The sequence below is a fragment of the Muscardinus avellanarius genome (genome assembly GCF_963383645.1).
Source record: "Muscardinus avellanarius genome assembly, chromosome: 9".
Lineage (NCBI taxonomy): Eukaryota > Metazoa > Chordata > Mammalia > Rodentia > Gliridae > Muscardinus > Muscardinus avellanarius.
The window spans coordinates 109,420,520-109,444,879 of NC_137795.1; the positions used below are offsets into that span (position 1 = coordinate 109,420,520).

Below are 24,360 nucleotides of genomic sequence, written 5' to 3' on the forward strand. Positions count from 1 at the left end.
GGCTCACCCCTGGGTCCCCCTGGTCACCTCTACCCCCACCTAGAAATCAGACCCTTCAAGCCAGGCTCCCCGGGTGCCGGTCATCCCAGTACTTGGGAGGCTGAGACAGGATCACAGGTGGCGCATCAGCCTCAGCAACTTAGCAACACCCTATCTCAAAGCAAAAAATAAAATTAGGCTGGGGCGAGGGGTGGAGGGAGCTCAGAGAGGAAGCCCCTGGGTTCCATCTCCAGTGCCAAGCACACACAAGGAAGAAAGGAAAGAAAAAAGAAACAGACCCTTAAACAGACTCCCATTTTGCCCTTTATTTTGTAATCCTATTTGCACTGTATGGTTTGGTGATATATTTATGCGTGTGCCCAGTGCCTCCCTGACGCAACAACTGTCTCCCTGGCACCTAAACCCAGGCTCCATACAGGGACCCGCGGTGGATCACGGGGGAGAGGACCATGGAGGCAGAGCAAGGAGAGGCAGCGGATGTTCCTGTCTGCGGCCACAGCGGGCAGAGACCCAGTGGCAGGACTCGGCACTGGGGCCCGGCGGGTTGGGGTGAAAGTCAAATGGACGTCGGGCTGGTCAGCAGAGGACCCTTCCCGTCGGGCGGCCCTTAAGGCCCTGGGGTTCTGCCTTGCCACACCTCGCTGTCCCTTTCATCCACAAGAAAGATGCTCTGAGGCAACTTCGGGCAGCCACGGCCACCAAGCTGTCCAGGACAGCTGTATTCCAGAGGCTCCAGCCCCATCTACCAGGGACAGGACCCCGGGCACAGAGCGAGCTAACGCAGAGCTGTTTGAGGGAATCGCGGGCAGTAGCAGCGGATGGGAGGAAAGTGACCCTGTGCCTGGGACGGAGGGAGGCCTGGCAGAGCCCCGTCAGGGACACACAGCCCTGCACCTGGGCCTCATGAGGGACAGATGGTGACCTTTAGAGACAGGGAACTGGGCTCATCTTGGCTGAAAACACATCTCAGAGGGAAGTGAGTCATGGAAAAGCCAGAGCTGCGGGAAGCGGAGGGCCCAGAAGGTTGTTCAAGGCCCAGGGCTGGGGACACCAGCCCCTTCCTCCTGGACCCTGCCTGCCATGCCCAGGGCCCCGGCCCTCTCCAAGAAGGCTCACCCCACCCAGCAGAGATGGACACACTTGAGAGTTAAAGTAATGAGGGCCAGTGGGCAATTTCATTGTCATCCTCCTCCCCCTTCTCCACTGTGCATGTGTGCGTGTGTATGTGTGCGTGTGTGTGCATGTGTGTACGTGTGTGTGTGTGTGTGTGTGTGTGTGTGTGTGTTACTGGGAATTGAACCCAGGGCATTCTATCTCCAAACTCCACCCCCAGCCCTATTTATTTTTTCTTCTGAAACAGGGTCTCACTAGGCTGATGAGTCAGTCTCACTACCTCAGCCTTGAACCCATGACCTTCCTTGTCTCAGACTCCCAAGGACTAGGATTATAAGTGTGTAGTCCACCAGGCCGGGAGCAACTTCTACAAGGACATTTTCTTATTTTCTGCAGTCTTTAATATATATATACTTTGTGTGTGTGTGTGTGTGTGTGTGTATGTGTGTGTGTGTGTGTGTGTGGTGCTGGAGACTGAACCCAGGAGCATTCTACCTCCAAGAAGACACCCCCACCTCCACCCCACCCCTCGGCACCAGCCCTATTTTATTTCTTATTTTGAATCAGGTCTTGCTAAGTTGCTGAGGCTCTTCTCATAGCTGGGATCCTGGTGTGTGTGCGCCACCAGGACTGGCTAGTTTCTGGGTCCTGGCGTTCCGGCATCCCAGCCTCACTGTCCCTCCCTCCCTGGCCAAGCCAATTCTTAGCCACAGCCAAAGACGCCTGCAGCCCACCCTTCATAGGCAAACTGACCAATCCCGCCCTCGCCAAGCACCACCAGCTCCATCCGGTGACTGGCCCTGTGGTCCAGGCAGCAACACCTCCCTGCCTTAGTCACCCAGAGACAGGGACCAGACAACTAGACAGCCCCCGGACCGTGCAAAGGAGCCGCGCCTGTCCTCAGGGAAACCACAGGAGCGTCCGCACGCCCTTTGCTGCTCTCTGGCTTCCTGGCCACACTCAGTGCTTGCCGGTGTGGCCGCCATCCCGGGGAGGCACAGACAAGGCCCCCTCCTCTTGGGGACCGTGAGTGACAAGCTGTCTGTCTATGTGCAGCTGTCTCCTGGCCTGCCGGCTCTGCCACCTTAGTCACAATAAAACCTCCGCTTTACCTACAGCTTCAGACATTGTCTTTTTCTTTGCTCGGTCCAGCACCCATCAAAAGGCCTCCCTTGGCCGGGCGTGGTGGCGCACGCTTGTCATCCCCGCGCTTGGGAGGCAGAGACAGGAGGATCGCGCGGGTTCGAAGCCAGCCGCGCGCGCTGGCTTAGGAGACCCTGTTGCCAAATAAAAAATGTAAAAATAGGTCTGGGAGTGTAGCCCGGAGGTAGAAGGGCTTCCAGGAACCCCAGTACCACCAAAATAAATAAATAAATAAATAAATAAATAAATAAATAAATAAATAAAAGGCCTCCCCATCTACACACTCATACTGTCCACAGAAAGCCCCAAGGGAAGTGTGTGCTCCATTCTATACGTTCTGAGAATCTGAGGCTTTCTCGGGAGCCCTCGACGGAATCCATCCTTCCTGAAACCGCTCCGGGCGCCTCCTTCCACGCCACCCAGCACGGGAAGGACAGGCGACTCACACAGCGTTGAGGAGCCTGCGCCCAGAATTCCGCAGTCACTCTAGGTTTGCAAGTCTTCGGGGAAACCCTCCCATTCCTGGAAGGAAGGAGCTAGAAATCACTGGAATTACAGATGTGACCTCCGGGGAGGCTGAGCCACATCAAGCAAAGCTCCGGGTATTTTATCTCCTGTTTGTTCATTTAGGAAAAAAATCACCAGTCTTAGGTGATTTGTGTTAATTCCTCCAGCCCAAAGTGGGGTTCCATCCATCTGAAACCCCAGAGCCACCTCCTACCGCAGGGCCCCGGGGTGGCAGAGTTGCCGGGCACTCCGCTGACAGCCCGGCGTCAGCCCATGGAGCGTCATTCACCCCGGGGTCCTCAGGGCCGGGGAGGGGAGCGCTTCCTCCAGGGCTGCCCCTGGCTCCCCACCCCCGCCATGAGCTCCTTGTTGGGGGCAGAGGGTCAGCAGCACCACCCAGCCAGGCTTGGGGCCAAGGCCGCACGATGGCACCAGAGGCATCTTGGCCTCGGGAACATTCTCTGTTGATTTGTTCTTGAGGGTATTTGGACTTCGATATTTTTTTGTTCTCAATTGTTCGAAGACACGTGATTACCACAGGGCTGAGTTCATCGTGTTCTCTAAATACCCAGCTCACCGTGGAGCGGGAAGCACGGGCGGTCCTCCTGATGCCAGGCCTTCCTGGGCCACGGGCCCCTATAGGTCAGATCCTGCCTCAGGGGACACGGGCGGCACCCAGCCTGGGGTCACCACGCCGGGAGCCTTCTCTGCCAGTGTCTGCAGTTGCTGGTATGTAAGTCCATCCCCTCGCACACCGGTTCACTCCTCTCCCGGCTCTAGCACCTTCCGGCGCCTTCAGGTGCCGGCGTCCCTGCGTCGTCGGGCCAGTGCTGACGTTCTCTGGTCAGAATTCTGCAGGAAAGCAGCTCCTGAAACCCTCTGCCCTCAGAAAGCCACACAGATGGCGGTCCCTCTGCACTGAGGCTGGCTAAGTGCTCCAGTCAGCTCCAGCAGGCTCCCGATGCACAGGGTAGAGGAAGGATGGGGTGGGCGAGGGAGGGACCCCTGGCTCTCCTGAACTGTCTGGTCCTCCAGCCCCCACCTCCACCCCCGGGGCCCAAGCATGCCTGAGCTGCTCTGCGAGGGGACACCCTGTTAGGCGGCTACTGCGTGACTTATGGAGTCGCTCAGGGTCCTAGAGGAGAAGCGAATCATAAGGCCAGGCCACCCCTAGCACCTGTCGCCGACAGGGCCTGGTGGCGCAGTGCGTGGTGACGGCAACACAGGGAAAACGGGCGGTAGGGAACGGGCTTCCCGGCAGATGGAAAGAGGTGGCCCCAGCTGGCTGGTCCAGAGCCCAGAGGTGAGCGCCCCCAAGCTCTCAACGCTCGCCCCTACCCCAACGCCTCCCGCTGACCTGTCACATGCTGGGGTTTGGCAGACCTAGGATGGGTTTGTAAGGCCCATTCTTGCAAATTAGGTCCACATCTCTAGGAGCCTTTAGTGTGAGGACTAAGTCAACAGGAAGGATGGGCGCCCGGGCCGGGTGGTTCTGGGTGGAATCGGGCCTGTGGGAAAGCACAGGCCACGCGGGGACGGGGACGGGCTGGAGGCTCAGCTCCGCCCTCTCTCCACAGCAGCCCTCGGCCTGTCAGTCCACTCCCAGGCCCCGCAGGGTGCTCGTGGCCCACGAGATGGGTGCAAAGTGACCGCTGCACCTCATGTATGCGGAGTGCTGAGCTGTTTCCTGATGCCCAGCCACAGGGCCCCTGGTGTTCCAGAGCGCACCGAGTCCTCCCTCCCCCGGGCCGGGCCTCTTACTGTCAAAAGCCCTGACCGCGGCATCCGTGTGGCCACTCCTTCGCCCTCCCCTGCCAGCGAGCCACCCTGTCCTGCTGCCCCGGGGTCATGCCACCGATGGCCTTGGGAACCAGTCTGTCCATCAGAGCAAGCCAGGCAGGACAGGCCAAACGCCCTGCAGGTCCACTTCCATGAGGTCCCTGGAGTTGCCAAATTCTTATAGCCCAGAAGTAGATGGGTGCCAGGCTGGGGAGGGCGTGGGAACTTTAGCTTGATGGGTGTGGAGTTCCATCTGTGGGAGAGAGGAAAGCTCCCAGAGGCAGATGGTAGCTATGGCTGTACCATACCCTGAACGTACTCAATGCCACTGAAAAATGGTAAGGATGGAGAATCTGGTGTCACATCTGTTTTACCATAATTAAGCAACACCCCCTCACTTGCCCAGGCCCCGCAGCCCATGAGGGGCTCTGCTGTGTCCCTAGTGGTAGAGGGGAGGCCCACACAGAGTGGGCTGGTGGGCTTAGCACAACACTGGTCACGACTGGTACCATCATACCATTCTCCCAACTTCTGTATATGTTTGAAATTTTTTATTATAGAAAGGCGGGCAGGGTGGCACACGCTTGTACTCCCTGCGCTTGGGAGGCTGAGACAGGAGGATCGCGCAGGTTCAAAGCCAGCCTCAGCAGGCTTACGAGACCCTGTTTCCAAATAAAAAATATAAAATAGGTCTGGGAGTGTAGCCCAAAGGTAGAAGGCCCCTGGGTTCTACCCCCAGTACCACACGCACACACACAAAAAGAAAATTTCTATTATAAAAAGTCAAAAACCAATTATATTGGGATATTTCGAGGCAAACCTGACTCAGACAGGAGCAGCCAGGCGAGCAGATGAACAGCCTGAGGTGGTGTGAGGCCCCCGAAGGGGCACGAGGGGCAGGACGGCCGGGGGCCGGGCAGCGAGCTCTGCTCTTCACCCCTCAGGGCAGAGCTGTACATGCTCCCTCAGCATCGTATGCGGCAGGGGACGAGGCCGGCGACAGCGTGCTGGGGACCGGACGCACCTGGCACCCGAGGATGCTGAGCCCGTCAAGTCAGCACACCGCCACGCAGGGCTCGGGAAGAGCCAGCTGGTGGTAAAGCCAAGGGCGGGCAGGGGCCGGGGTCTGCAGCACACTCAGACCTCTGAAGCTCAGAGGCAGCGCCGCCCCTCCACACTGCCCTGGGAGTCCCATCTCTGGTGCCCACCTGGGGAAGGGCCTCCGAGGACTCCGACCCGAGTCTATTTAATTGAGCCCCCGCAGCTGCAGAGAGTAGAAGGGCTCCTGCAGTCAATTGTCTTTTAGCTGATTAATACAATCCCGCCCTAATCTGTTTCAGCCGGATTTTTCATCTCTATGACCAAAACACCTCACAGGAACAAGCTAGCAGAGCAAGCGCTTATCTGGGCTCTTGTCATCAGAGGCGCGGTCCATCGTCGGCCAACTCCAAGGCAGACGTCACGGCGGCAGGGAGAAAGGCTCCTCTCACAGCAGCCAGAAAGCAGGCGGGAAACGGCCAGGGACAGCCGTCCCCAGGCCACACCCTAGCGACTGGCCTCCAGCCAGCCCACCTGCCGGATGACCACCCAGGCAACCCATTCAGGTTCTAAAGGCTTCATCAATTTACCCATTGATGACACTGGAGCCCTGACTCAGTCTGTGGGAGCTGACTGGGTGCTGAGCCCTGGCAGCCGGGAGGGTCCCGGGAGTCCAAGCTTTCCGAGGGGATTCACCGAGGGCCAGGTGTGAACCTCCCCAGCGAGAGCTCACACTTCTGATGGAAAGGCTCCCACAGGCCCAGGCCGAGGTCCCAGTGACCGAGGACCGTGACCCTGCCCTTCTCCTTCAGTTGTTCAGGACAGCGACGAGGCCTGGAGACAGCTGTGCAGGGTGTGTGAGTGTGTGTGAGTGTGCGTGTGTAAGTGCTCCTGTGCACACCTGAGTATAACAAAGAAGCTGTGCCTTCTAACTGGAACAGAGTGCAGCCTGTCCTGCGGGGAACGGCCCTGCCTGCTGGGACCAGAGAGACGCAGTTCCTGGAGAAGACGGCACGGGCTCAGAACGGGCCAAGGGGCACACAGGACCGGCACAGGCTACTTCAGGGCTCTTATTCAGGGGAAACAGAGAATAAGAAAGATAAGTATTTTCATAATCCCTCACGGAAGCTTTCTTGGGGGGAAGGGAAGACGTCATCTTGAATTTTTGCACACCCGGAATAACTGCATGCAAGAGAGGGATCTGCAGGAGAGAATTTAAAAGTCACACCCTAGCCAGGCATGGTGGCGCAGGCTTGTAATCCCAGTACTTGGGAGGCTGAGACAGGAGGATCACAGGTTCAAGGCCAGCCTCAGCAACTTGTGAGGCCCTCCGCAACTTAGTGAAACTGAAACCCTGCTTCAAAATAAAGAATAAAAGAAGGCTGGGGGTGTATCTCAGAGGTAGAGGGCCCCTGGGTTCAATCCTCAGTACCAAAAATAAATAAAGTAAATAAATAAGTGCATAAATAAAGAAAAGTCAAACTCTGAAGCACTTCCTAGGAGCAGGAGCAGCCCAGGGCAGAATGCCTGGGGCCTCGTAGCCAACCATTTCTCAGGGCGAATCCGGGGCGCTGGGGCTTGGGGTCCGCTAGGGAGGCAATGTTCCCTCGGAGACAAGGTCCCCGTCTGGAGAGCCAGGCGACCACGGCGTAGGTGACGGAAAGTCATGCGGGAGCTTCAACTGGAGGTAGCAGGTGGCACGGGGAGGGACGGCGTCCTCCGTGCCCCGAGATGCTTTTCCTTCATTCTGCACCCCCCGATTCCCCCTGCTGGCCTAGCTCACTGCTCCTGGGCCACCCAAGAGCAGAGGCCCCGCACTTCCACTTGCTCCCCAAATACCAGCGGAGGTTCTGGGAGCCCAGCCTCCCCCACCCTGTGGTTAGAGCTGGCACGGGCATATAGGCACTTTTGAAACTTGGTAAGATGCAAATATTATTTCTGATCTCAGCAGTGCTGGAGACAGTCTGACAGCCAGCTCTTAGGCACCAGGGCAGAAACCACTGTCTGACACGTGACAGGTCCTTAATAATGGGCCTGCCTGCCTGTCCCCAGCAACAAAACCAGATTTTCAGTCCAATAACAGGTTCCGGCGTAATTCTCTGGTAAATGAGTGTTTACTTCTGAGTGTTTAAAACAAGAGTCTTGTTTGAGATCGGTCACTTACAGTCCAGTCAGGAAGGCTGTCCCCTGCCTGGCTCAAGTCCTGCCCCTCCAGGAATCCACCACGGGCCTCGCTCACCGAGATCCTGGTTTTTTTTTCCCTCCCTTGGGTTTTCTCCTTTACAAAATGAAAAACTCTCCCACTTCAACGACCACCGTTGTCTTCGCGGGCCCTCTCCAGCCACGGGTGTGACGTGCGCCCCTTCCCAGGCCGGCCCGAGAGCTCCCTTCCAGGTGCAGGCCGACTCTATTACTTTTCTAACATTCCAGCTTTCACTCACCGCCTGGGGGTTTTGCCGAAGCCGTCTCCCTGGTCCACATATGACAATCTTCTTGTCACTTACCATGGCCCGTTCTACGCGGGGACTCGGTGGCACGTCCCCTCGGCTTTCCCCATCTGTCCTTACCCACTGTGCCTTGCTCACTCTGCTCTGGCTGAGCTGCCAAGCCCTGCTGCGTAGAGGACCCTGCTGTCCCCCACCCACCCCCTCAGTGGGCAGCTCAGGAATGCCCCACGCCTTCCGCACAGTGGCGCCAGCAACCCGCAGCCCCTGATTGTTAAAAAATGACATCTTCCATCTGAGGTGGAGTGGGCCGCTCTTACTCAGGCCCCTGGGATGCAAGAAAGCCTCGAAATCGACCTGCAGAGCCCAACGCACTTGGGGCTGCTGGCCCTGGAAATACTGAATCTCAACGGCTTTGCCAGCTACTGCTGCCGAGCTGGCCCCGAGCCCCCAACCTCCACAGCAGGTCCCAGACGCCAGAACGCCAGCAGGGCTCCCCAAGGGACACACATGAGGCAGGTGTTTCCGGTCCCACCTTAACCCTTGACCCACCAGAATGCTCAGCCACAGGACCCAGGAGGCAGAGTCCCTTGTTCCTGACCTCCAACAACAGGTTCTCAAGGCACACACCTTTTATTGCTAGCAGTCCAAGCACAGTTCCCATCCTTTCCCACTTCCCCAAGTCCCTGGGTGACGATCTAATGATCCCCAAACCCCACCGGGCCGGTGGAGCAGAGAAAGGAAATGGTTTTGGAAAGAGAGCTGCGGGGCTGTTGGACTGGCAGTGTGGCCATCGGTAAGGAGCCCCGTCCCTCGAACACCTGACCATCAGTCCGGAGTCCCCGTCACACCCACTACTGCCTGGCGCTTCCTCCTGGACCCAGAGGGAGCAGCTGGCCCCACCAGGCCACCCGGGATCCCTCCTGCGGCTCAGGGGCCGCAGGGAAAAGTGGGGGTCCTACCGAAAAGGCCATGGGGCTCCGACTGGCGCCTCTGGGTGCTTCGGTTTGGGTCCTTTGGTTTCTTGCTGCCCCTGAGGCTTCCAAAGCGCTTCATGAGTAGCCGTGGCAACAGGTGAACATACCAGGCCCCGCAGAACCAGCGTCAGCCACAGGTGGCGGGTCACCGGGAGGGGCACAGCATGAGCCAGCTGGTGGAGGGCACCTGGCGGCCCCGGCTCGCCCGCCCCGGGAGAGGCCGCCCTGCTCGGCTACAGCCTGCGGGCCGAGCGTCCTCACTGGGGGCCTCTGGATGATGACGCAGGATGGGGGTCACTCTCCAGGGCCAGCAGCCAGGGTGCCTCAGGGTGATCCCGCTGCGGCTCTCGCTCCAGCGTCCCTGAGGCTCCGGAGCCCGGCTGTCCCTGGGCCCCAGCAGCTGGAGCCTGAGTCCCACTGTCCTTAAGTAGGCAAGGAGCGCTGGAGGCACAAACAGAACTTGGCCGAGGGCTTGTTTGTGTAGGTAAAGTCGGCGGCTCTCCCACCCGTGCCCAGTACTTCCCCTCCCCTTCTAAATGTAAAAAAGGAGAGGAAGCTGAGCGGACAGAGGAGGCGCAGCCGCGAGTCATGTGCAGAGCTGCATGTGGTCTCTTTAAAGAGACTGTAAAAGGAAACCACCCTGCCCGGCAATCCCTGGCACCCATTGGCCAGGGCACATTCTCTTTATGACATGACATCACACAACTATTTTGATGCATGTGCTCGGGGCTCCAAGGGTCAGAAGGCTCCGGCTGCTGCTCCTGGAGAAGCCACACGCGCCAGGCTGGAAACCGCAGAGCCGGGGAGAGCAAGGAGATCCGTCTTCAAGGAGAGGATAGGGTGGCCCTGGAATTTAGCGGGAGGTCTTCACTGAACGCATAGTAACCTGAGCCCCGGACCTGCTGAGAACTGCAGGGAGAGATTTTAGAGGGGATCTAGTTCAGCCCCTCCCTTTCCAGATGGGGAAACTGAGGCTCAGGATGGAGCTGGGGCTTGCCCAGGGTCCTGCAACCAGCGGTTGAACCAGAACCAGGCTCAGCTCCCAAGCTGAGCCTCTGGTCTAATCAAACAATGCATAAAACTTTTAGTTTGTGTTTTGCAAAAGAAGAAAGAGAAAGGAAGAAAAAATAAAAAGCAAAAACAAAACAAAAGACCAAAGTGTAAAAGAAGCATAAGAGAGATTTTTTTTTCCTGATATCCTCACTAGTCTAACTAAAGAGAAGTTACCTGTTCTGTTACTAATCAGCTTTGTGGCTTTAAGAAAGTCGCCTCCCATCTCTGGGTCTTAGGTTTCCCCTAGGACTTGGTCTAATCCCAGCAGTCTGACCTTCTAATGGCAATGAATCTGTGAGGTTCTCCCCAGATGACCATCCCAATGACCCCTCGCATGGGACGGCAGCAGGACAGTCCTTGCCGGCAGCAGGACAGTCCTTGCCGGCCACAGGGGCTTGATAACCTTCACGGACCTGGTCTGTCCCCAGGAGGTGCTTTGAATTTCCTACACTACCTGCCTTCGCCTGTGCTTCCTGGTGCCCTCTGGTTCTGACCTCACCTGCTGAAACCCTGGGAAACCTCAGGGCTCGATTCGGGAGACCCCACCCCGCAGGAGGCCCCCCACCATCATTTCTGGAAGAGAGGGTTTTCTCTCCTATGAGGGATTTTAGTACACATGGCCTTGTGTAGTGATGGGGCCCGTATCACAAAGAAGGCTGGGGTCCCCAAAGACTGGGAGCCCCACAATCCCATAGAGCCCCAGTGTCCAGCCAGGTGCCTGTGTGCAGGGGTGCCGGAGAAGACCCCCAGCCCACTCTTGCTCACTGCCTAGACGGGGCAGGGAGGCGCTGAGCCTGCGCTGTGCTCTCTGCCACTCTGCCGCCCACCCTGGGCTGGCACGTGCCTGTTGGATGCCGCTCCTCAGGGAACCCTGCCCTAATCTTCTGTCCTGGGTCAGTCTCCCTGTCTGTCACATCTCAGGCACAGCAACAGTGGCATCCATGCCAATACCAGCCTGAGACGTGCGCCCTGGGGGCTGCTGGAGGCCTGCCTGCACTTTTGAAAGCAGCCCCTCCATTCAGTTCTCTCCCAGAGATCCTACAGCCGGGCCCTCCCCTTTCCCACTGGACTTGGCGATCATGGGTTGGTAGCAAGGAGGCGGGAGAGGTGGAAGGGCAGTGTTAAACAGGCCAGCCGCAGGCACGAGGGGAGGCCTGGGCACCAAGGCGGGAACACAAGAGGCTGAGCCGCCCGCCGGCCTGGAGAGGAGGAAGCGGTTGGCCGCGAGGAGCACGGGGCCTCAGGAGGGAGGCCAGGCCGGCCAACGTCAAGGACCTGGCCCTCAGGCGCAAGTCACCAAGCCCATGGCTGGCCGGGCCCCCAATATGCCAGCGGGTTATCTCTGTGTTTAAATATAGCACCGCACACTTAACTGTGATTAAACTCTGGGGAAGACGAGGGAGGCAGGTATTGGAGTTTCATGTCTAGATTTAAAAAAACCCAACTCGGCTCCTAGCGAACAGTAAACCAGTCCCTCAAGTTAAAAATAAAATAGCAAAGCCAAAGGTCTGCGGGAAGGGACGAGTGGACAAGAATGTCAGCCAGAAGAGGCATGTTTGAATGAGAGGTTAACGAAGGGGCCGGGGATGTGGCTCCGTGCTAGAGCACTAGCCTCGCGTGTGACCCCTGTACCGCAAAAAAAAGTTCTCGAAGGCGGGCGTGGGGCGCACGCGTGTAATCCCCGCGCTTGGGAGGCGGAGACAGGAGGATCGCGCAGGTTCGAGGCCAGCCACACTGGCTTAGGAGACCCTGTTTCCAAATTTAAAAAAAGTACAAAAATAGGTCTGGGAGTATAACCCGGAGGTAGAAGGGTCTCCAGGAACCCCAGTACCACCAAAAAAAAAAGTTCTCGAAGCCACTGTGATATTCTCACAGTATTATATAATACGGCGTGTGGAAAAGTATTATTTCAAAGTTTGATGAGTTTTTAAAGTTGTGTGTGTAAGAGATGGCGGTGGAGGATGGCGGCGGCCTGGACGTGAGCTTCCAGGGCCCTTCAGTCAGCAGGTGCTTATTAAGCCTCCAGCGACGCACTGCGCGGCGTTGAGGGAGGGGATTAGATGCTACAAATAGCCCAGAGACATTCCTGTTCCCCAAAACTATATTTTAATTAGTAAAATAATGTCTCCCACTTATGAAGGGCCTCCCGTGTGCCAGGCGGGGTGCCGGTCACCCCATGACTGTTTGATTTGACCAAGCTGCAGGGTGGGTACTATGACACCACTTAATTTCAGAAGGAACAACTCAGAGTAGAGACGTGGCTGACAGGACCCCTGGCCGACAGGTTGGGGGACAGGGCTTGAACCCTGACTCAGATCCCTCTGAAGGCATTTCCCCGCACGCCTTTCCACGATACCGTAGTTTCTCACACACAGGCGCAGAAAAACCCAGCGACAGTAGGGCAAGCGTCCGAGCCCCGGCTGGCTGGCACAGGACCTCAGAGAGCCCTACGGAAGGAAGGGGTTTGGAAAGAGGGCTTCCTCTCATATTCTTTATGTTTCTTTCTTTTTCTTTTCTTTCTTTCTTTTTTTTTTTTTTTTTTTTTTTTTTTTGCAGTACTGGAGATGGAACCCAGGGACATTCTACCTCTGAGCTACACCTCCAGCCCTATTTTTTATTTTTTTATTCTTTATTTTGAAACAGGGTCTCCCTGAGTTGCAGAGGGCCTCACTAAGTAGCTGAGGCTGCCTGCGAATTGCAATGCTCCTGTCTCAGCCTCCCGAGTGCTGGGATGACAAGCGCGCGCCCCCGCGCCCGGCTCCTTACGTTCAATTTTGAGCTTTGGCTGGTCAGTTTAAAGCGAAGGAGAGCAGAACCATACTTTCAAATCCTGACCTGCATCCACGTCCCCGCGGAACACAGACCAGCTGCATGGGAATCACGGACCTGTGTAGGCAACTCCAAGCAGACCGGCTTGCCTCGCATGGGGACACGTCTAGGTGACTGAGCACCAAAGAGGGGTGAAAATGATTGCTTCCTCTGCGCTCAGGGGCCAGAACTCACTGCTCCTGCCCAGGGTCCCTGTTCTGCTGAGGAAATAGATGGAGGAGGTGGCCTGATGGAGCAAAGTTGGTTTAGCTGGGCATGGTTCTCTGCGCGAGGGGATGGATCCTGAGAGTCTGGGTAGGACCAGGAAGCGGGGTCAAGTGCACCGTTAAGAAAAGCTGGAGCTAAATTCTTCCCTATATAGCTCTAGGCTTGTATTTAACTCCAATGGTTTATATATCTGCCTTTAGAACAGTACTACACTGTTTCAATTATTGTAGCTTTATATGGTTTGAAATAAGAAAAGATATATCTTCTAGCTTTGTTCTTTTTCAAGATCGTTTTGGGTATCTAGAATCCATATTCCATATTAGGATAGATTTTTTTCTGAAAAATAAATATATAAATATATGATAGTTTCACCTAAAAAAATAGAAAAAAAAATTCGCTGGTAAGAAAGAAAGCAAAAAGAAATATTGAAATGTTATCTTTAAGTCATCAAAAGCTTGGTATCAGACAAATGAAACTGTTATGTGAGATTATCATTTTTAATTTTGGATAAATTGCTATAATACTAGATGTCAACCACTAAGCCAAGCATGGGAGGGAGGGATGGGGAGAGAATGGGGTGGGGACTGGGTGGGGGCTGACTGGGCAATATGTGCATGTATGTCTACAAAAGTTTGTATCCCACTATGATGTATGAATACAGTGCACCAATAAAAAAAAAATAAAAATAAAAGAAAAGCTGGATGAGGCTGGGCGTGGTGGCGCACGCTTGTAATCCCCGCGCTTGGGAGGCGGAGACAGAAAGATCGTGCAGGTTCGAAGCTAGCCGCGCTGGCTTAAGAGACCCTGTTTCCAAATAAAAAAGTATAAAAATAGGTCCGGGAGTGTAGCCTGGAGGTAGATGGGCTTCCAGGAACCCCAGTACCACCAAAAAAAAAAAAGAAAGAAAGAAAGAAAAGAAAAGCCGGATGACTACAACATAACACCCTTCCCCACGTACAGGGACTCCTAGAGGAACCCCAACTTCACCGACACGTGCGCGGGCCTCAGCGTGTTCTTCCAAGGGCCAGCCGTACCCAGCCGTTGGTGAGTGACTCCAAAGTGCAGAAGGGGTGTGCTGGCAAATGTACAACAGGCAGAGAGGGAGAGGGAGGGCTGATGGGGAGCGTCTGCCCATGTCTGTGGTGTAAACACTCCGATCTTGGTCCTTTTCAAGGGGAAGAGAGATGCACCAGCCCTGGCTGGCAAAATTCCGGGTGTCCCCCATTGGGCTCCTCCTGCTTCATCACACAAGCCTGAAATTCCTTAGCTGAAGAGACAAAGCTCTTTCTCCCATAATTAGACACAAACACTGGCGCGGTGGAGAGGTGACATGTTCACGTGGCAGGGTAAGCGAGCCTTTCTTCAGCATGCTCGACTGAAGGGCTGGGGAAGATTCCCCTCGTGGAGGCCGGGACGCGCTGACATCCCTGCTAACAGCTGCCACCACGCGACACTCCCAGAACAGTGGAAACTCCCCTGTACCACTGACTCGGCCACCGGGAGTAGCTGTGCCACACTCTCCACACTCAGGAATTATGTTTTAAATGGACGCGCTGGAAAAAGAAGGAACGGATGGCTCTCGGGATGAAGCTGTATTTTAAAATATTTTTAACAGCCTCTTCTGGACCGTCCTTTAATAATCGTGCTCCCGGCTGGCGCGAGCCCGGAATAGGGACCAAGTAACTAGGGCGACAGATGCCCCGGGCTTAGCACGTTCACTTGAGCTGCTGGGTCGAAATTTCCATACCAGGACCGGAGAGGGGAGGCGTGGCAGGCGATTCGAGCTGTGCTCGCGAGTGTCTTTGTGGTTATTGCTCTAGATTCTCATCTCTGAACCTACACTCCACATCTAGGAAAATGAACAAGCTGGCGTGAGAGACGCTGGGGACGCTTCGCACTCCCAGCTGCAGCGTTAGTTTATGTTTGCTGGGCCGATTCTCTCCCGGCTGGCCTGGGTTGGGGAGGCTGACGGCAGGGAGCTCCCCCAGAGAGGAAGCGGTGCTGCGCTCACTGGGAGCGTCTGGGGGTGGTCCCCGGCAGCCAGGCAGGAGCTCTGCACCCTCCTGTCCCCTGGGGATGCATTAGACACCTGCCCTGGAGCCGAGGAGGTGCTGCAGACCGCCCCTGCTCCCTGCCCTCTGCAGGGCTCCGACCTCCTCCATCAGCCAGGGCGTACCCTACGGCGGGGCCACGGGAACCAACGGTGTACTGTTTACCAGGTGTGCCGGCCTCCACACATCTGGCTGTGAGACACTCAAAAGCCAGGCAGTGGCGGGGCAGGAGAGTGACAGAGAGGTCAGGGAGTGCAGGCAGGCGGTGCGGGGCAGGCGGTCTCCCTGCCTGGTCTGTGGCGGGCTACGTCTCTATGTCCTCAGGTGTGGAAGACCTCCCTGCAGACCCCAGTGACCCCAAACATGCCAGTGAATCCCGGGAGGCCCTCTGTGGTGGCAGAGGACATATGCAAAGATGTAAAAGCCGTCCAGGAAGCCGGGCGTGGTGGCGCACGCTTGTAATCCCCACGCTTGGGAGGCGGAGACAGGAGGATCGCGCAGGTTCGAAGCCAGCCTGCTGGCGTAAGAGACCCTGTTTCAAAAATATAAAATAGGTCTGGAAGTGTAGCCCGGAGGAAGAAGGGCTTCCAGGAAGCCGCTTCTGCTGCGGGCCTCAGCTAGGGCCCTGAGCAGAGCCTGTCGCCGTGAAGTCTGCCTCTCGGTCTCCGTGGTGGCCCCACGGAGGAGGCCCAGCCTCCATTTGACCCCCGCACCTGTATACACACAGTAGCAGAGCTGCAGATGGCTCGAAAGGTGGGGCCTCATCAGGCCAGGCGGGTTTCGGGGTCTCATCTTCCCCACCGGGCAGTCCATGGAATACCCGCAGACCTAATCCCCAACCCCTGGCCCCACCTGAACTTTGAATATCCACTTATATTAAAATCGAATTTTAGCAATGACCCCAAAGTCCCCTTAGCACTGAAGTCACTCAGGTGCCACGTACAGCTGCAAACTGCTCTGAAATTGCCCCCAGGAACCTGGAGGAGAGAGGAGCGCCGGGCCTTGGGAGACCCCCGTGGGCACCTTCCTGTCGTGTGACAGGCCTCGCACGCCTGGGGCCAGTGCTGGCGGGGCCCATGAGCTCCAGGCCACATAGCGGCCCACGGGGGTCAGGGCATCCCCAGCCCAGGCCGCCTCCTGTGTGCACAGCCTGGGAGAATTTCCCCAGGGCACCTGCCCGGGTTCTTCTCAGGGTGCCGGAGCTGAGAGGGAGACTGCGGCTGATTATGAGTAAGAGAAAACAGGGGCCTAATGATTCGCCAGGAGCCCAGGGGCAGGGTGGGTGCGGGGCTGGCCTGGACCCTGGCTCTGCCGCTTCCTCATCAGGGGGCTTTCAGGGATTTCTTCTTCTCTATTGCAGAAATGTTAGAAAAGCAGAGATTCTAAAGCCTTTGTGGATTGTGAGGAAGAACCCAAGAGAGCACCGGGGTCCCTGGAAAGCTGCCGTCCAATCAAGGGAAGAGGTGCGGCCCCACGGATCCGGGCACACGCGGGCCAGCGCCCTCCTGGTGGTTGCAAAATACTGTGTCAGATTTCATGGGAAGTTCTAAAGGTCGCCGCACTTGGCTGTGCACGCAGGCCGGCCACACCTCCTTGGGGCCTGCCAAGTGCCTCCTGCAGGGGCTGCCCCTTCCCGATCACCCCTGCACACTCCTGGTCACGCCGGCCTCATGGTGCCCAAAGGAAGTGCAACGTAGAGGCGTGACAAGGGGACGGTGCAATTTTTTTTGGCAGAGACAAACCACCTTGGCTCCAGAGACTCAGCTCGCGTGGGGAGCAGCCGAGGCCCCTGGGAACTGGCAGCAACCACAGCCGAACCTTTCACTTTAAGAACACGAAGCCAGGCGTGGTGGTGCAAAACTGTAATCCCAGTGCTTCGGGGGCCGAGGCAGGAGGATCACAGGTTCGAGGACAGCCTTAGCAAATGGCAAGAATCTCAGTGACCGAGCGAGAACCTGTTGCGAAACAGAAAACAAAAACGGCGGGTAGGGGAGCTCGGAGGTAGAATGCCTCTGGGTTCACTCTCTCGTACCACCGTCACCGCAAAAACACGACGACAACCCCCCCAGGAAAAGTACTGAAAAGGTGAAATACAACAGCAATAATTCCTTTTAGCACACAGAGACGCAGCACCCAGGAGGTCTGACGTCCCTGCACCTCCTTAAGGCCTTGAAGCGCCACCGGGCAGGGTGGCGCACACCTGTAACCCCAGCGCTTGGGAGGCTGAGACAGGAGGGTCGCAGGTTTAAGGACGGCCTGATAGAGACTGAGCCCCTTTCCCAGGAGTGCCAGGGTCTCACATGAGAAAAAGTAGCTAAAACATCCCATAAACTGCCAGACACTTGCATATGGTGCACACCGGGCGCAGTCCTCACACCTGCTGTGCACACGTGGGGCGTCACCAGGGCGCTGCCCATCCTGAGAGTCGTTCCCCTGAGCCATGGGGCCGAGCACTAAACAACACACTAAGGTGTTTTTACTCAACAAAACCAGACATTTCGGCGGGCGTGGTGGGCACGCTTGTAATCCCCGCGCTTGGGAGGCAGAGACAGGAGGATGGCACAGGTTCGAAGCCAGCCATGCTGGCTTAAGAGACCCTGTTTCAAAATAAAAGAGTATAAAATAGGTCTGGGAGTGTAGCCCGGAGGTAGAAGGGCTTCCAAGAACCCCAGTACCATTAAAAAAAAACAAAAAAACCCAGACATTTCTGTGCATTTAAGAAAATGAAAAGCCAGGTGTGGTGGCACAGGCTTGTAACCCCAGCATTCGGGAGGCTGAGACAGGAGGATTGCAGGTTTGTGGATAGCCTCAGCTACTTAGTGAGGCCCTCTGCAACTCAGTGCGACTCTTTCAAAATAAAGAATAAAAAAATAGGTCTGGGGGTATAGCTTGGAGGTAGAATTCCCCTGGGTTCCAACCCCAGAACCACAAAAAGAAAAAAAAAAACACAAACTCATAGAAGCTGGGCGTGGCATCGCACACTTGTAATCCCAGCATTTGGAAGGTTGAGACTGGAGGATCGGTGTTCGAGGCCAGCCTCAGCTACTTAGTGAGGCTCTCTGCATCTCAGTGAGACCCTGTTTTAAAATAAAGAATAAAAAATAGGGCGGGGGGTGTAGCTAGACCCGCAAAAAAACAAAAACAAAAACACAACTCATAGGAAAGGAGAAATATGTACAAGTCATTTGCCTGGTAAGTATCCAGGCCCAGCATACACAAAGAACTGCTCTAATGCAATGACACCGTAGCATTCAACACAATTCAAACAGGGCTGATAACTCGGTTAGACATTTCTCCAAAAAAGATGTGCAGATGGCAGGGACACACAGGAGAAGATTCTCGACATCACCAGGGAACCGAAGTCAAAACCATGGCAAGATGGCATCTCACACCATCATTTTAAGAAATGACCATGTCATTAAGGATAATCATAATTTCAAGAAATGCAAAACAACTGTTGGCAAGGATGTGGGGAAGCGGGAGCCTCGGCGGGGATGTAAAATGGTGTGGGCACTGTGGGCAACAGTTGGGCCGTTTCTCAGCCAGCTAAAGAGAGTTACCGCACGGCCCAGACACTCCACTCCTAGGTAACTATCTAAAAGAACTGAACACAGGCTTTCCACAACGGGCATGGGACTGTTAATAGCAGCACAATTAAAAGAAGCCCAAATGGCAAACGACCCCAGCGCCCGTCAACGGTGAGTGGGTTACGTCACACGTAGCCACGGGCGCGGTGCATCATTACTTGGGGCCGTAGGCAGCCCCGGAGCGCAGGAGGGACTGATCCGTCCTCTGATGTGAATGAGCGTAGAGCAGAAGGCCAAGAGAGAAGCCGGACTCCAGGGCCACATACTGCAGATCTCAGCTGCCACGAAATATCCCAAAGAGGCAAATCCACAGGTGAGCGCGGAGGAAAGTCTTCCAGGGGCTGAGGGGAGGGGGCGAGGAGCGGCGGCTGCTGGGCATGAGTTCCTACTTGGTGGTAACTGCTAGAGTTTGAATCTTAAATGTCCTCCCCGGGCTCACGTGTGAAAGCTTCAGGGTGGGGCTACTGGGAGGTGGTGGGGCCTGGGGGAGAAAGTTAGGCCATTGGGGTGTGCCCTTCCAGGGGATACTGGGACCCCAGTCTTTCTTCTCTTCTCTGTGCTCCCTGGTCCCCAAAAAGTGAACGGACCTTCACCAAGTGCCCCGCCATGATGCCCTGCATCACCCCAGGCCCCCCCAAAAAACAGGGACCATGAGTGGAAACCCCGGACACCATGAGCCCAAATCGGCCTTCCCTCCCTTGAAGGCGTCCATCTCAGGTACCACGACGAGAAGCTGATTAACGCAGCGATGGAAGTGCTGTGGGTCTAGGTCGTGTGGTGGCCAGGCAACCCCGGAAATGCCCCCAACGCCACTGAGTATTATGCCTCAAAATGGCAATGGCAGTAAATTACACTATATATATATACGTATATATATATGTATATATATATATACATATATATACGTATATATATATGTGTATATATATATATACATATATATATATATGTATATATATATATATATCCACAGTAAAATGTTGAGTTAAACCCACAGGTATCTGAGGAAAACACAGGTAAATTGTTCTGTGACCTGTATTTCTAATAGTGACTAAGTGTGCTCACGCTAAGAGCTATTTTCTTGAGAGATATCTATTCATATCTCTTCCTGTATTAGTTCGAAGTTACCATCTTTTAGCTGCATGGTACGACACTGTCCTCTTTATTGCATTCCACTTATTCTCCTATTTAAAATCATCAAGTTGTCTCTAAGCTGTCTGCGGAGAGGGCCTCGCAGCCACAACGCCCACCAGTAATGAACGTAGAGTCTGAGGACTTATTTCTAAACACCGCCACTAAAAGTAATAAGGGCCCTTTGGAGCAATGACTGGTTCCAGGGCTGGGCCAGGAGAAGCACAAGATGATTCAGAAAGGCAGGGGACACGAGGGGGTGGGGCGGTCCAAGGACACAGAGACCAGCGTGAAGAGGCTTCTGCTGGCCAAGTCCAGGTCGACGTGAGCATCAAATATGATCCTGGAAAATCTCAACCTACTGAATAAAACGGAAATCCAGGACCCCCACATGTCCATGAGGCAAGAGGGAAAATCTCTTCCCGAAAGTAGAGTTCCTTTCAACAGGCCAATATAGAACTAGTGATAAAACAGAAAACTGCCCTTCCATAACCACCGTAGCAATAACTCAGGCAAACGCCATCCGGCAATGCTAAAACCAGCAAGGGGAAGTTGGATGAAAAAGAAACATTTCCTTAATTCCAAAGTAGCTCCCCCAGAAAAACCCAGTGATTGCAAAGAGAAAAATAAACACTTTATTAAAGCGGGGAGCTCTGCTGTGTCAGACACCTCCTTAACCAAGTGACCAGGATCACCGGGAAGGTGCTGGAGGGGAAAGACAGCCCTCTGCTGTGATGCCCACCCAGCCACAGGGCAGCGGGCCTGAGGCACTCCTCCAAGACACCCCAACCTGGTCACGGGCGCCAGGCAAGACGAGGCGGGCCACGCAGCACAGGGGTCATGGTACGCACTGCTCCGGAATGAGCCCGGGAAGGGGCGCAGCACCTTCCAGGATCTTCTCTTCCAAAAAGATGCCCGCCACTGGGCAATCTGCAACTGCAAAGCAAATCTAAAGCTTTGCTATGAGGATCATTTTCATATTAATTTCCTGATCTTGATAACTACACTGTGGTTAAAATGGATAAGAATGACCTTTCTTTTTTTGGAATGTATAGTTTAGTATTTAGGGGTTGAGGAACTGTCTGCAACTTACTCGTGTCGGGTCAGGGGAGGAAGAAGATGGGTTACTACTGGGTAGTCTGGGCGGAGGATAGCTGAAAACTCTGTACTATATTTTGAAATTTTTCTAAGTTAGTTTTAAGAAGGAACGAAGAAGCGGTCAGGGCAGGATGTGGCCTTCGCTAGCTGCACCGTCTACCATCTCGTGCGGTGGGATCATCGCCCAGCAGGCCCTTAGAGGACTAGCAGACTCTATAATTTGCTGAGGGAAAGGGGACTCCTCTGGGAACTTCTCCTTGGCTTCTCCCAGATAACAACTGCCCCCACACCCACGGCAGCCCAGCCCGCAGGGCCTGGTGTGCGCCTGGCTCCTCCAGGGCGGCGTGCACGGCGGCCGCCAGGGGGTGCTCTCCAGGGGACCACACGGTGTATCGGGTCACGGAACTGCCAGGCGCTGGCTGAACTTTTCAGGAAACATAGATGCCACACATACTTTTCCTTTCTTTGTGGAGGGGCAGGATGAGTCACATTTTTCAGAAGTCTGCTCAGGCCCAGGAAGCAGCCCTCACCAGCTGCCCTGATCCAGAAGGCTCCAGCTGCAGTGAGTGGACGCTGGGCCAGAGCAGGAGGCTGGCTGGGCTGGGGCGTGGCAAGGCGGGGCAACCGAGCCTCCAGGGAGCTGCGCCAGCCAGGGCAGGGCTTGTTTTGCTGGGCAGAGGGTGAAACTAACTGTGGCTCTGGTTTCTGGCGGTATCTGGAGTCAGGCTGGGGCTGCTGGTCCAGGTCATTGGGCGCATCCTTGATGGGGGGCGAAGCTCCTGGCTCTGCCTCCCCAGGGCCTCACAGGAGGTCCGCTGTGCCCGCCCCCTGCTCCACAGCCGGCTCCATGGCTCTTCTCCCTATCCCTCCCTGCCTTCCTGTGGGCTCTCTGGTATTTGGAGGTGAAAGCAGAGACCTGAACCGCGGGCGACCCTGGTGGCTGCCTGGAGGAAAGGTCCTTGCAGATCCCGATGGAAATCAGCGTAGGACGCGTGTTTGGGATCCACGTCTGCCACGAGGAAGGGAAGGAGGCAGGTCAGGCAGAGCAGAAGCAGAAGCAGTGGAAAGGGAGAGCGCTGTGGCCATGATGGCCTTCGGAGCGGTCCTGGTGGGAGCTGGTTCTTCACAGGAAGGTGTGGACACTGGGTGAGGGTGCTGGGGGCTGTGGTCAGCAGCACGCCGGGCAGCCGAGGGACTCTGGGAGGCAGGACGCTGAGTGTAGCACGAGGTTGTTTGGAGGACAGGGCCCGGAGATGGGACGTTTCCCATCCACTGTGCGTGTGGCACTGGGGTTGGGCCCAGGGCCCTTGTACCTCCAAGCTGCACCTGCAGCCCTTTTTATTTTGACACAGAGTCTCCTTAAGTTGCTGAGGCTACCCTCAAACCTGTGGATCCTCCTGACTCAGCCTCCCAGTACTGAGATTCCTGGTGTCCGCCACCGCACCCAGCTGACCTGGGCTTTCTTTGAACATAGGTGTTCCTGAGTCCGTTGGCCAACCTCTACTGCTGCCCACAGTGCTGGGCTCACCCCAGGCAGGTCCGTCCCTGGGGATGTGCCAAAGGCCCACGGTCACTCAGGGTGTCCCCTTGCACCTGTGCTGGTTCTGAAGCCCACCCCGGTCTTCCCCTGCACAGGACCGACCCGTGACCCCAGTGGTGCCAGGCCCTGGGTAGGGTCTCTGTATGGCTCCGGGCCCCCTCAACCCCCAGCAGGCGGCAGAGAGCTTTGGTGCTGGTCTCTGGATGCCTCCGCGTCTCGGCTCTGCCCTTACCTTTACGACCACAGAACCACATAATTACAGCATGGAATCGCACCTCGTGCCGAGCCCCATCTGCTCTCAGCACACAGGGTGCCCTCTCCCTGGCAGGGCCCGGCCTGGCCCGTGAAGCACTCGGCATCTTAGAGCGGCCGGCAGAGGGGTCAGCGGGCGGGCGGCGCCATCCAGACCTCAACGCCAGGGCCTGGGCATCCTCGAGGCGGCCTGTCCCTCTGGTCTGCACCACATTTCGGCACAATGGCCCCATTGACCGCAAGCTGTCCCACTGCCCATGTTTGCTCTGCGGGGCAAGCCGGGGCAGGGCATCCTCAGTCCTGGGAAGCCCTCGGCATGTAAATTGAAGACTTGGAGACTCCAAATTAAAGTCTTAAAAGCTCCAGTTCATTCTTCCACATGCAGCACAAAAATCTTCAGCGTTTTATGGGAAAACAGACTTTTATTTGAAAAATAAACTCCAGTTGCCAGGATATAAAGGAAGAGCTGTCTGTGATCCAAGGCGACTGGACTGGTGTGAAAGGACCTGGAGTTTTACAAGTTAAATAAATTCGCTGGACGCGCATTTGAATTTCAAAGGGCTCTCAAGGCAGACCCTCGATAAAGACCCATAGTCAAAGGGCGGATTAAAGATGAGAGGCTCCACCCGCTCCAGGGCCCCAGTCCTCCACAAAGAACTGGGGTGTTCTAACTTAACTACAGACAGAGAAATGAAATTCCTTTTGATGGCTCGAAGCACACATGACCTTGGTCACAACCATGAGCTAGTCCTGGAAACCCAGAGTTCAAAGCGCTACCCTTCCCCAGCAGGGCCAGAGCGCAAGGGCTCTCCGTGTCCGGCAGGCATTCCAAACCAGCTGTTCTCTGACCAGCCACAGTAGGATTTTTTTGAGGTGTGCACACCCCTCCACCAACGTCACTCACGTATAGGTCAGATAAGGCATCTAAGAAAAGATAGGAGGGTCCGGAATGCAGAGGCCAGGGTAAATGCTAATTCATGAAAGACGGTTTAGTCAGGGTAAATAGTATTTCATGAAAGACGGTTTTAGTCATAAGTGTACGTCCTGGACTATGACACCAATGTCTTTCTTTAGGCTGCAGTTAAAAAGTGTTCCAGCTGGGCGTGGTGGCGCACCTCTACAATCCCAGTACTTGGGAGGCTGAGACAGGAGATCACAGGTTCAAGGACAACCTTGGCAATTCAATGAGACTGTCAGCAACATGGCGAGACCCTGCTTCAAAACAGAAATGAAAAGGGCTGGGGTGTAGCTCAGAGGGAGAATGCCCCTGGGTTCAATCCTCAGTTCCAAAAATCAAATTCTCAAACCACAGCAGATGAAGCCGCGCAGCCTGCTCCACCTCAGCGCGAGGAACCTCCTTTGCTGGGCGGCCCTGCCCCTCGGTGCGCCCCGCCTTTTATCTTTTTGCCTCACACTTGGGACCTACAGTGGCCTTCTGTGCAGTCAGAGAAGGTGGCTGTCCAGGTCAGCGATTTCTTTTATCCTTTTTTCTAGAAGGACTAAGATGCTCCACTGCCCATCGGGGCCGATGTTGCCAGCGGCGGGCACTGCAGCGCCGCTGCCCACTCACACAACATGCCATCTGTTGGCAAGGGGCCTGGGGGCAGGCCA

General features: G+C 55.6%; 1 protein-coding gene across 6 annotated transcripts in view; it reads right to left on the reverse strand.

Moving 5' to 3' along the window:
• The window catches only part of PRKAG2 (protein kinase AMP-activated non-catalytic subunit gamma 2), a gene marked incomplete at its 5' end in the record, with an annotated part of 260,276 nt that overhangs the window by 151,523 nt on the left and 84,393 nt on the right, over window positions 1-24,360 (reverse strand). For 2 of the 6 annotated variants that reach the window (XM_080701980.1, XM_080701979.1), the window contains one exon: window positions 8,987-9,080. The exons of the other annotated variants lie outside the window; for them this stretch is intronic. In XM_080701980.1, coding sequence (XP_080558106.1) covers window positions 8,987-9,080 — 94 coding nt within the window. Of the gene's footprint in view, window positions 1-8,986; window positions 9,081-24,360 lie in introns of those variants that run through there. 6 annotated transcript variants of the gene reach the window in all.